The sequence below is a fragment of the Lytechinus variegatus genome, chromosome 6, assembly GCF_018143015.1.
Source record: "Lytechinus variegatus isolate NC3 chromosome 6, Lvar_3.0, whole genome shotgun sequence".
NCBI classification, from domain to species: domain Eukaryota; kingdom Metazoa; phylum Echinodermata; class Echinoidea; order Temnopleuroida; family Toxopneustidae; genus Lytechinus; species Lytechinus variegatus.
Window position 1 is genome coordinate 27,070,431 of NC_054745.1, and position 13,084 is coordinate 27,083,514.

At 37.3% G+C, this 13,084-nt stretch overlaps 1 protein-coding gene across 7 annotated transcripts in view; it reads right to left on the minus strand.

The window, feature by feature from the left end:
- The window catches only part of LOC121417293 (vinculin-like), a 79,793-nt gene that overhangs the window by 48,921 nt on the left and 17,788 nt on the right, over positions 1 to 13,084 (minus strand). For all 7 annotated transcript variants that reach the window (XM_041610942.1, XM_041610943.1, XM_041610941.1 and 4 more), the window contains exons 2-5: positions 6,402 to 6,509; positions 5,429 to 5,600; positions 3,905 to 4,050; positions 1,859 to 2,030 (exon numbers count right to left, since the gene is read on the minus strand). In XM_041610942.1, coding sequence (XP_041466876.1) covers positions 1,859 to 2,030; positions 3,905 to 4,050; positions 5,429 to 5,600; positions 6,402 to 6,509 — 598 coding nt within the window. The remainder of the gene's footprint in view (positions 1 to 1,858; positions 2,031 to 3,904; positions 4,051 to 5,428; positions 5,601 to 6,401; positions 6,510 to 13,084) is intronic.

Consider the following 13,084-nt stretch of genomic DNA (forward strand, 5'->3'; position numbering starts at 1 on the left):
TCATAATTCCCTATATCGCAGTAAGTAGGATTGAACATTCATAAAAGCGCAATAAGAGAAAATCAAACGGACCTGACAGTTTCGCAAAAAATTCTGTGCGACTTAGAGTCGTATTTAAATGGCAATGCGCAAACGATATCTATCGCATAATCTCATTGATGACTAAACAGAAGGGACATCATCCAAGCTTTATTTCAATAATGTAAGGATGTGTTTTATACCACACAAATTTTTTTTTTCTTCATCAAGATTTTTTTATTTCTCAACTCATTCCATACATAAGTATCACATAAAAAGATACATTGTAACTGAAAAATGTATATTCAAACACATTCAAATAAATGATTCATTAATATACAAAATATTCATTTTTTTATGCACATTCATCAAATTACGTATAAACACTAAAAGGAATGGGGGGCATGATGCCCCCCCGACACTTTGCACTATACTTTCGAAACACAAAAGGATAGCGCTCCAAAATTTTATGAATTTTTCTTTCAAGTCTCGCGCAACTTTCGAGACCAAATTCGCAACATACGAGAATAGCATCCCGATGTCACATGACTTTTTACAAGACAATGTAATGACAAATGGTTAATTTTTATACAAAGTCTATGGGAGATGAAATTCATAAAAGGGTGATTATTTTTCATTCTAATTGGTCTGCTTAATCAATATAGGGTTTAATTTAGTTGTTAAATGGTCTGTAATAATTTCCATTGAAAATACAATGAAAAACAAAAGATTAAAAAACAAAGAAATACATAAGAAATTCTAAATAAAAAGAAATATATAAGGAAAAAAATAAGCCTTCGCATTTTCTCTTTGCGGAAACCTTTAAATCTGTTAGGGTTAAAGCAGTAATTCTCTTGGTTGTTTTGTTTTTTTCCAAACCAAGTATAAAATGAGCATAAGTGAATTTACATGAATAAATGAAATATTTTGCAAAAAACACAATGGCCCAAATTCATAAAGGTGGTTTTGAAAGCCCACAACTGCATCCACTATGCAGATTTCCTGTATTGTATAAATTATGCTTAATTTTGCGCGTATCGGGAGCGTGAATACAACATTTCCAATGCTGATGCGCGCTTTTGTCACAGTGCGCCAAATTGATGCTTGTTACCATGGTAAGATATGCTATTTCATTCATGAGTCCACTGTTTGAATAGTGGACTCATTATTCAAACAGTGGACTCATGAATAAAATCGCATGGATAAGCACGGCAACAGGCGTCAATTTGACGAACTGTGACAAAAACGTGCATCTGCATTGGACAAATTTTAATATACGCTGTAAAATAAGCGTAATTAATACAGGAAATCTGCATTAACCATGGACTCAACCGTGGGTTTTCAAAACCACCTTTGGGAATTCGGGCCATAAAGTTCCGCATGAGACTTATACCTAAGTAATGATTACATCTTTGTGAAACACCCCATTAATATTTGAACCTGGAAGCTAGGCTTGCTTGACTAGTGCCCTCAGTGGCGGACCGTGACCCGAGGAGACAAAGCATTGGAGGGGCACAGCAATGATCACAAACAATACAGTGCCACTCCGATGCTTTGTCTCCTCCAGGTCATGGTCTGCCACTGAGTGCCTTAGCAATGAGTTTGCTGGGCTCCATATGATCTTGCTTTACTCCGTGTGAGTGAAGTCACAAGGTTATTAAAGAGCAATTCAGGTACCTAGTCAAAAGTCTGTCCTTGTCTTTTTAGCAGGAAACCTACCCCAAAGGCACTTTGAGGAAGCATGAGAACTGGGAATGAAAGGCCGCTTGTGGGACTCCCACGTGTCCCACATGAAAGATACGGCTCTTTTGACAAGGTACCTTAGCTGTAAAACTCATACCTCCTTTCTTGAGTACAGTGACAAAGATCTTCATAGAGGACACCAGGACCGGTGTGGTCCTCTTGAGGTTCTCGGTGTGGTTGATCAGTCCATTGGCATGGGCAGTATGGGTCAGTTCCTTGCTTCTTGAGGTAACTTTGTTGGCCATGTTGGCCATCCCGGGAGACAAGTTCTGTTTAAGAAACCAGAAAACAACTTGATAACGACCATAAAAGAGTACAACCCCTCCAGGGATGATGAATAATAATGATATTAATATATTCCGGATATTTTAAACTATTTTGGTCATGTATATTTTTCTATTCTTCTGATACACTGCATTTTTTATCTTTTGTGTGTGTACTTGAAAGCCATTGGATGCACAAATTATTTATACATGTAAATGCCTGCATTCACAGACCAATTAAATAATATAAAACAAAAGCAGCTAGGGTGAGCACATAATACACCCGCCTGTAACGTGGACAATGGAGTTATTGGTCAAGCAAGAAAAGTGAAAGGGGGAGACTTGACCTTTGACCTTTTAACCTAAAAATCAAAAGGCTTCCTATTATAATACAAACCAAATTATATGAGCCTAGGTAAAGTTATACTAAAGGACTAAAGGACTTCAGAAGGGTAAGATGAAAACATGTCACTGTGACCGTGACCTTTAACCTTTTGACCTCAAAATCAAAAGACTTCCTGGGATCCATGCTAGTAATAATAGTAATACATCGAAACGACATGTCTAAGCGCTTTACAGATATATTTTTACCCCGCTCATCGGATTCAATCAGTCATTCAGTCATCCCCCAATCCCTGGGGAGTAGTCCAGTCAGTCGCCGATGAGGCGCACACAGTACTGGACAAGCTACAATGACTTTCAAATCCTACCAGATACCCATATAGCACCTGGGTCGAGAGTGGCAAAGTGTGGATAAACGCCTTGCTACAGGACACCAGACCGCGGTGGGATTCGAACACATAACCCTCTGTTTACAAGGTGAGAGTCAGAACCACTACACCATGGCTCCTCCACTATCATACACATAAAATAATATCAACCTAGATTAAGTTAAACTGAGGTTATCGAATCTGGTATCATGAGAAATCTACAGGAAAAAAATAACGAAAACTGTAAAGATACAGCAAGAAGCAAAGACTACACTCAAAGACAATCTAGACGTTCAGCAAGAATTTGACAGGCACATCTTGACTTCAAGGTAAAGAGGGTGACCAGTCAGCAGCTCTCGAAAACAGGTGACGAAAAAATTTATTTGAATGAATTCATCTAATAATCATAATTGGCTTGTATATAGCACGATATCAATCTATAAATGCTCAAAGCGCTTCACAATTATAACCCGGTTACTGGATTCATAGCTTTTTAGCAACCTATTAGGCACAAACTTGCTAAACCAACCATAATGACAGTTGGTTCCTACCGGTACCCAATTAGCACCTGATGAGGGTGGCAAAGTGTGGATTGATGCCTTGCAAAAGGATGCTCGGCTAAGCTGGGATTTGAATGCATTACCCTCTGATTACAAGGCGAGTTAAAACCACTACACCAACTACTACTCAGTGGTAAATAACAGATAGGATTTCTACACTCTGAGGATACAAATTCCTTGCAAATAGCTGGCAAGACCTATAAAGACTATTAACACTTTGTCCACTGAATTCGAGGATCTACTTTTAAAGCTCTGTATAGGGACCACCTGGTTCCAGTGGGCAATGGGTTAATAATCATTGAGATGTATCTATCAAAAACATACAAGTCATAAACACACAAAAAAACTGCCTGGTTGGTGATAACTTCTTCCTTGAGTTCATACCTAGGTTAGCCTAACAGATCGTTACTTCTCAAGGTTGCTTTGTAGGCCACTTTGGCAAATTTGACCTTAACTTTAGAAAGGATTTGTTGAAATGAAATGCATTCAAGGTAACAAATTGAACCTACAAATCATGGTGGGTTTTCTCTCTCTCTCAAGTTCGGTCCAGAATCTTGAAAATGCTAATTCTCCTTTGAATAGGTTTAAGTTTGAATATACGGTGACTTACCTTGACAAATGTCACCAGATCTTCCAGACATTCAACCACTTCAGAGACAGCCAGGTATTCCAGGACACCCTTTGCCACCCGGACAATCTTGCGGACCTCAGACTGGTCGAAGCAGAGAAGGAGATCAGAAGTTCCACTCAGAATACCTTACAACGAAACAAGAGGAAAATAATATGCCAACTACCAACATCATGGCTGAATGAACTAAGCCTGAGTCAAATCGATTTTAAAATCAGTGTTCGATCGATGTCTTTGAGCGACAGCGCAGATTTTGCAAAATCGGTCCATCGAAAAAAGTAGATCAAATACATCGACCTACCATTTCGTTTGGTTTACACAATGAGCAAAATAAACAGTAATGTCTAACTTGACTACTACTTACTTGATTTATATTCCCCCCTAAAATGAACAATAAAAAACAAAAGAAATAGTGAGTGAGGGTCACCATCGATTCTTTCGTTTGCATGTGACTATTGTGTATATAACTATTTTGCGAAAAATAAGCGAAACTTTAAAAATGTCATAACTTTCTTATTATACATTTTTATGAAATTTTCAGGATTATGCTTGTCTGCTTTTTCTCTATTGATTCAAATCAATATTTTTCTGAGGTGGATGTGACCTTTAAGGATTTCTTGCTTCAAAGCGTACAATATAATCAAGAACAAAGAAAATGTACTGTCAAACGCCCTTCATGCCAATGACGAGAAGTCAATGTCAAGAATTAGTGAACCAAAAACAGCAGTTTCTTCCTGGACCCCTGAAAAACCACGTATTTGAAATTTTTCATCAGTTCCAAACTTAGGAAGAAACTGCTGTTCCGGATCACCAATTTCTGACAAAGACTTCCTAGCTGTTCATTGTGACTTGACAGTCATTTTCAATAGATTTACTGTATTCTTGAATGCGTCATGTGTCGTGGAAGCGAAGACTCCCAAACGATAGGATCAATCATCGATCTTGGTAGGATGGGTGCTAGATAGTGTAGAGTGGCCAGAGTGGTAGGCAAAGGGGCATGGTTCTAACTTATACAGAGACATGAAGTGGACAACCTTACTCGATGATTGCCTGTCATGAACTGCCCAGGGCTGAACAAATTTGAATCTCAGGGGTTTATTTGGCATAGATATTTCATGCTTGATTTATATACAACAAAGATAAATAATGAATCTTCAAAAAGCAAAGATAGCAAATAAAAGAAATACATGAATATACATAGCATATGAATAACTGCTACTAAATATTAATGAACTTAAGTCAGAGGGAGAGAACCAATCAGAAAATAAGAACTTAGCAAGAGTTATAAAGTATGTGTGAACAACTGAACATGAGCATGAACAAAATAGAAGGATGAAGGGTGAATCTGATGTGTTAAAGGGAATGTAAAGAAGGTGATGGAAGAAAAGATGGAATTTTGATGACTAACAGAGGAGAGAGGATGATCAAGAATAATGAAGAAGACATCTACAAATAACATTAACTATTCTTGAAACCCCATTCACACTACAGCTCAAGAGTAGTTACCTCTTGCACCGTCAATCAGTTTTTTCCTGGCCGGTGAGGAGTACGGATCTCGTTTGAGTTCCATGGCCGCTTCAGCCAGCTTGTTGGACGATTCTTCTACACCTGTGAAGGCGGGAGGCATCTCTTGTTTCAAGATCTTGTCGTCTGTGCTGTTGGCAGTGTCCTTCCCAACCTATACAGGGTGTCCAAGAAAAAGGGAAATCCATGTCATAATATTGTCATAAAATCATCAAATACATTTCAATTCATATCTGTAACTAATACATGTAGCAAGTCAACTTTACAAGTATAGGCATTGTATAGAAAAATCACAAGTGATTCTGTAATTCAACTTTATCAATTATATTTAAAATGGCGTTACCAAACTATACAGGGTGTCAGAAAAGGAAACATAGAAATTATCAATTATGTTTTGCTTCCAGTTTGATACCAATAGGAAGCATTGATCTTTAATGCACGAGAAATTACAGACATTGTAGACAGGGCCCATCAGAAATGTTTTGTGAAGAATATTATGAGTGAATCTATTCTCAAGCTCTTGTCATTCAAATTTCACACTGTATGAAAGATTGCTTTAAATTAGAAAAATTTATACCTATCACAAACAACTAAGATATCTCATTTAAACTTGACTTTTGTAGCAAAAGTTATTATTTTAATGCATAGTAGATTAAGGAAATTTTCATTGTTAAATCAATATGGTGATTCATTTTCACATAATAATTCTGCAAATAATATATTTCACCATCTCCCCTTAACCCTATCTAGGCCGGGGGGGGGGGGGCGGGCCTCGGAGGGAACATTTCACATCAAAGATAGTCAATGATAGTGGCTAATTATATAAAAGACCAAAATTACTCTCGGATCTTTGCTATCAAAGTGGAGACAATGGCAGAGCAGGGATTAGAACTGATGACTTTGCGATCAGGAGTCCAATGCTCTAACCACTAGACCAAAGAAAAAATGTTGTTACCTTGACCAGGTTCTGGACAGCAGCACTGACCGCCATGACAGGATTTGATAGGTCAGGCATGGCGTTTCCATCCTGGGCTTCTTCATGGAGGATAACCAATTGAGAAACCTGTGACAGAAAGATAGAGAAAAGCACATCAGAGGGTTGAAAAATCTAAACACATTAAAAATAAATGAAAGTAGTCGCAGTAACACTGATTTCACAAGAAAGTCTGTAAAACCAGGCTTAATTGTAACTACATGTATATCATCGAGGATCTAGATCTGGTACAGTTACATAAACTGAACTTTGTGAACTCTTGAAATCTACACTGGAAAATGTTCACACTGAAGATCACCAACACAGATAAGCGGGACAGTGTATTATTATAGCTTTGAATGTCGTCCCGACGCTTGACCCAAATCCTGTGCTTATATGCTAATTTCTCAGCAATCACACAATTTCTTCCAGGATCCTTTGGCACATTTAAAAAAAAAACAGACACTTTGGTGGACATTTCATTAGAGTCTGTACGAAATCATTTTGAAATCGTTGCCACAACTGGCATTTATCTTTAAATTCTCAACATCTACACCATGTCCCGGGGGGGGGGGGGGGCACTCGACCAAAAAAGTGGTGGGGGTGTGCTGCGGGCGAGACATAAAACGGGGGCCTTGGAGCGGGCTTATTGTAAAAAGGAGGGTCCTCGGAACGGCTTTGGAACTACAAATGTTTGTGAAAACGGGGGTCCTTGGAACGGATCACCAGCTTGTGAGTGAGTATGCATCCCCATGGAACTGGCAGCGCGCGAAGGGGCATGCGTGTCTGATGCAGCTAGCCGCCAGGTGCGCTCGCGCAGAGGCGATGGTCAGACAGCGCTCTGCGGCCGCTTTTCACCAAAATTACAGCTCATTGTAGCAGATCAATGCGACCGGAACGGCGTAACGAAAAATATGCGAAGCTTTGGAGCGGATTTCTTTCTTTTTTTTCCTCGATAAGAATGAAATGCTTTCTTTGTTCTTTTTCTCAATAAGACAAAAATGCTATGCCTTGGATCGGAATTTTGAGTGTAAAAATGGGAGTCCCCTCCACGGCACATACCCACTAGATGCATTAGATACTGAGTGCCCCCCCCCCCCCCGGGCACCATGTACGAGTGTTTTTACTGTGTATCAGGTGCAGCATGCTGATAATTTGCTTAGCGACTCTCTCTAATTCAATTAGCACGATGTGCCATCTTCAGCGAATGCCTATCTTCCACTTAATTAGACCCTGTCAATATGGGGCACATCCATTGCTTACTTGGCTTACAAAGTCAATTAAGCCTAAACAAATTCCTTGCTTTATACATAAAATAAATGCATGCATTTGCGGTTTACTTGGTATTGTAGGCTAAAATGTAATGCACAGTACAAAAGACATGCTGATTTCTTCGCAGTAACTACTCATGTCTGTGGTTGTACTGCAGCACTTGTTTCCAACTGACCATTTTTGTCATTTCTACATGAAAGTCTGAGTCATTTCTAAGCTGAATCATTTCTAACTCATGTTTTTGTTTTAAGAGGGTTTGATTCATCTAAAATAATTCGGATTTTTTTTAAATGATAACATTTGTTAAAAGGTAGGTCCTCAATATCAGCACTCTACCCAGGTGAGGTGGACGAGTAACAGGTACATGTACGAAGAAAGTTTACAGTTATACCTGAAGAGACTGGGACTTAAAGGTCAATTGCACTTCAGAAAAATGTTGATTTGAATCAATAGCGAAAAATCAGACAAGCACAATGCTGAAAATTTCATCAAAATCGGATGTAAAATAAGAAAGTTAAGACATTTCAAAGTTTGCTTATTTTTAACAAAATAGTTATATGAATGAGCCAGTTACATCAAATGAGAGAGTCGATGATGTCACTCACTATTTCTTTTGTTTTTTATTATTTGAATTATATTATTGTTGGGGTGGACTTGTCCTTTAATTGTGTGTTTGAAATGTTGTCTGTTACCACACATCTTTAACCCCCTTTATTATCACAGTGTAGACAATTTATGTTAATTCTAATTGCTATGGCTAAAGAAAAGCAATCCTAATTAGTATTTGCAGTGCGTAATCACCCACAATCGTTTAGTAATTATGCGGTAAGCTACCGGTACTGAATAAGGTATTACGTTTGACATTTTATAATCACCTCAATAAGCTTAAAGCACCTCTAATTTTCTGATAATTTACATGTATCTATAATTCAGTATTGAGAACTAGATCCAAAACAAATTTCCCAAATTTCCTGAAATTCCCAGACATTTCCTAGAATTTCCAAGTTTGATTTTTAACGAAAATCAGGCAGTGACCAAAGTAATCAAAATCAAGGAATTAAACTTTTTTTCACGCCCTCTCTAAAAATGGGAACAAAATTACGAAATGCGAGCGTGAAGCACAAGCAAAAAGCTTGAGCTATGTAGCTCTTTGATGCAAATAATTCTTTAAATAAAGACCTTAACCAACATGTAAATTTTCTGATTTCCCGAAATTTCCTGTAATTTTTTCATTTCCTGAAACTTTCCTGGAAAAATCCAAATATCCATTATTTCGGGAAGATTGGAAACACTGCTGCATTTAAAGGGGGAGCGAACTGACCAACTTTGCTGTGTGTAGTATTTCATTGACTTTGTGTGATAAATAGCTAGTCTTAAAATATATACTTGAAGGTCAAGTCCACCTCAGAAAAATGTTGATTTGAATCAATATAGAAAAATCAGACAAGCACAATGTTGAAAATTTCATCAAAATTGGATATAAAATAAGAAAGTTATGGCATTTCAAAGTTTCGCTTATTTTTAACGAAATAGTTATATGAACGAGCCAGTTACATCCAAATGAGTTGCATAAAAATTGGGTGTAAAATATTGGTATGACATTTTATACCTTTGCTCCATTTCACAAAACGGTTACATGTACATGTACATTCACATCATGTTCAGTTTGCAAATGAGGACTGATGACGTCACCCACTCACAATATCTTTACAAAATATTTTAAATTTCTCCTTTTTGTCACATGAGACAAATATTTGTTCCTCCCCGAACATGTGGATTTACCAAATACAATATTGCAGTTCAGTCAAGTTGGTCAATATATTGTAAAATCTGTAAAAATTGAAATATTCTATATTTTTATTTATAATTCAAATTTCATACAAAAAAAGGAAATAGTGAGTGAAGAACATAATCAACACTCCTGTCTCATTTTTGCATTTCACTGAGGTGTAGTAAACTGTTTTGAGTAAAATAAGCAAAACTTTCAAATGCCAAAACTTTCTCATTTTACACACGATTATGAGGAAATTGTCAGTGTAATGCAAGTTTCATTTTTCTCTCTTAATTCGAATCAACATTCTAATGGGGTGGACTTGACCTTAAATAGTATGTCTGGCATACTGCTTGCAAACACCTCACCCCTTTAAAGGTATTGTTTAACTTTGTGAGCAGCCGATTTAAAAAATTCTCAAACCAAGATGAAACATGTGTACGAGTGCATGTATTTAGCTAATAAACCCTGAAAACAACCATTATTGAGATTAAAAAGGTTACACTACAAGACAAACCCCGATTTTGTAAATAGGCGTCTTATAGATACCTAAATAGTACACATAAGGGTATGGAATGAAATTAAGATGATGTTTCCGGTCACTTTATAATTCAATTTTTGAAGCACTAAATAATCATTTTCGAACGTAATTTTTTCTGGGCTTCTTTTTGGAACATATCACAGACACAGGTGACAAGTGTGACCTTTTAGCTCAGATTTTTTAAAAGTCAAACCAATGTTAACCAATCACTTTAAGCCTTTATATCACCATGTACATGTACACACTATATTGCACCCTAATTGCTATAGCTTAAGAAAAGCAGTCCTAACGAGTAATTAAAACCCCTAATCACCCTACAATTGTTTATCTGTGGACACAAGATGTATCAATTTATTCGACGGTCTGTTCTGGATAAAGCAGACCGGTCTGTAATAAGGGGTTCCCATATGAGGGAATGGTATGTAGAATGCTATTGGTTGTGTGTGTCAGGGGCAAGGTAGTAGTCTATGCCGTCCAGACACACAAGAGCAGGGAATGATTTTGCTTTACAAATTTGAATAGCATTTTTGGTCATACGAGAAAAGCTCTCAACTAAGTAATGTACAGTCTGATGTAAGAATATGCTATATAAAAGATGTGATTCGCAGCACCCTTTAAAAAAATGTGGAGGAAATTGTGATGCGATACTAGGAAAATTATTCCCTGCAAGAGTATGGTTTGACCGTTGAGGTTTGACCATTGAAAGGATGCAATAGAGTTGGTGCATCATGGAGTCCTACATGAATTACAAAGGTCCATGGTTGGTGAGAGATTCATCAGGGCCCCCAATTGATACTTGTCATGTGAGTCACATTTTCAAATGGCAATCGACCCTAAACAATAAGTAAGACATTTATGAATTTTGAACATACAGGTGTATAATTTCCAGATGTTTCAAAATACTCTCCTGAAAATTTCATCAAAATGTGGTGAGTATCTTCTTAGGAAATTACAGACAAATACAGTAAGGTCAGGAATCTTCAATAGGGTTGCGTCACCTAAGTCACAACAAACAGATTGAAATATCTCCTACATAAGTCTTGTAAAAAAAAATTAAAAATGGACAATGTGCATTCTTAACAACTTGATTGAAATGAATAGGAAAAACAAGTCTGCAATATACAACTTTCAAGTAATGAATCTAAGTGGAAATTTGGTGTGAATGTCACGCGGGTCACAATCAAATGGCTGATGGGCACTTTAACATACACTGTACAGAGTGATAAGTGGAGACATGAGATAGAGATATTATGTTCATGCAAAAGAGGGAACATGAGTGATGACTGCATGAACGACAGTCATTAAAGGGATGGTCCGGGCTGAAAGTATTTTAGCTCAATAAATAGGGTAGAATTCACTGAGCCAAATGCCCAAAATTGCATCAAAATCGGATAACAAATAACAAAGTTATTGAATTTTAAAGTTTAGCAATATTTTGTGAAAACAGTCATCATGAATATTCATTACATGGGATGATGATGTCACATCCCAACTTGTTCTTTTGTATTTTATTATATGAAATTAGGTTTATTCAAATTTTTTCCTTCAAGAAATAGAAAGATTGGATCGACAACTGATTTAGTGCATTAGATATTTATTGCTGCAACTTAATCCATTATAAGAGAGACATACATGTATTAATCACACAAGTATGAAATAATGAAAAAATATGAAAATGGAAAGTGGAGATGTGACATCATCAGCCCACCTAATAAATATTCATGATGACTGTTTTTACAAAATATTGCTACATTTTAAACTTCAATAACTTTATTATTTGTCATCCGATTTTGATGAAATTTTCGGCATTTTGCTCAGTGAATTCCACTCTATGTATTAAGATATACCCGTAAGTATTTTCAGCCTGGACCATCCCTTTAAAGGGGTACTCTGGGCTGAAAGTTTAAGAATTTGAATAAAGAGCAAATTGGGACAAATTTCATCATCTAACAAATAACAAAGTTAGTCTGCAGGCACAGACCCTGATTGAAACTTTGATCAGTGAGTGTGTCACCACCCAAAGACCTGTCTTAAAGGGGAAATTCACCCTTATGAAAACTAAAGAGGTTTATTGTAAAAATAGCAGGAATTATAAAGTCATTTCTCACCCATTCCCGAAAGAAAACTAATTCTACATAGTACTCGTCATTATGACCCTTTAAAAAAATAAATATATGCATTTCAGATTACATAACATAGGGGGCAGCTGCTCACACATGTACATGTATGATGTCACAAATCAAAAACTTATCTTCCTCGATCTTTGATGGGTTGGATCCTAAAATCTACACCAAAGCTATTTATCATTTTGTGGGGTATTTTTACCACAAACTTTTTATCCAGGTGAACTTCCCCTTTAAAACTTGATTCTTCCTACATTACCCTGGCCTGGGGATCTATGGGTGCGTTTATTCGACACTTTTTTACCCTAGAATCATGATTAGAATCATGATTCAAATCACGATTCTGCAGAATCACGATTGCGTTTAGTCGAAATTGAATATAATCATGATTAGAATCACAAACATGAAACACGAAAAAAGGGGCGTTTGGAAAGACGATTCTGTAGAATCACGAACGAAAAAGGTCGTATGAACGATATCGTGATTTGAATCATGATTCTATGACGTCATTGTGTCGTGCTTCTTCCGGGTTCGACTCAAAGGCGAGCGCTGTGTTTCGTGCAGGTTAATTTTCGTGTAGCAGTATTGCCAGCATTTAGGAATTATCATTCTGTGTATTGTACCCCCGGGGTTGTACTGTAGCGTCATTTGTATATTTCATTGTTTTCATCCATCATTTCTTCAAGTTCCAAAGGCACAAATTGGACTGATGATGAACTCAGGGCTCTGCTTGTGCTTTGGGCTCAGCCTGAAGCACAAGCATCCCTTACCGGGATTCACAGAAATAAGACGATCCCTTTCAGCGGCGCTTGCGAGGGAGGGATTTCAACGGAGATGTGGCACCGCCTGTCGAGACAAAATTAACAGAATTCGTGCCCAGTACAGGACCATCATAGACAAGAAAAATCGATCGGGAGGTGGGAGGGAGGATGATGACTGATCCAATACAAAGGACTCT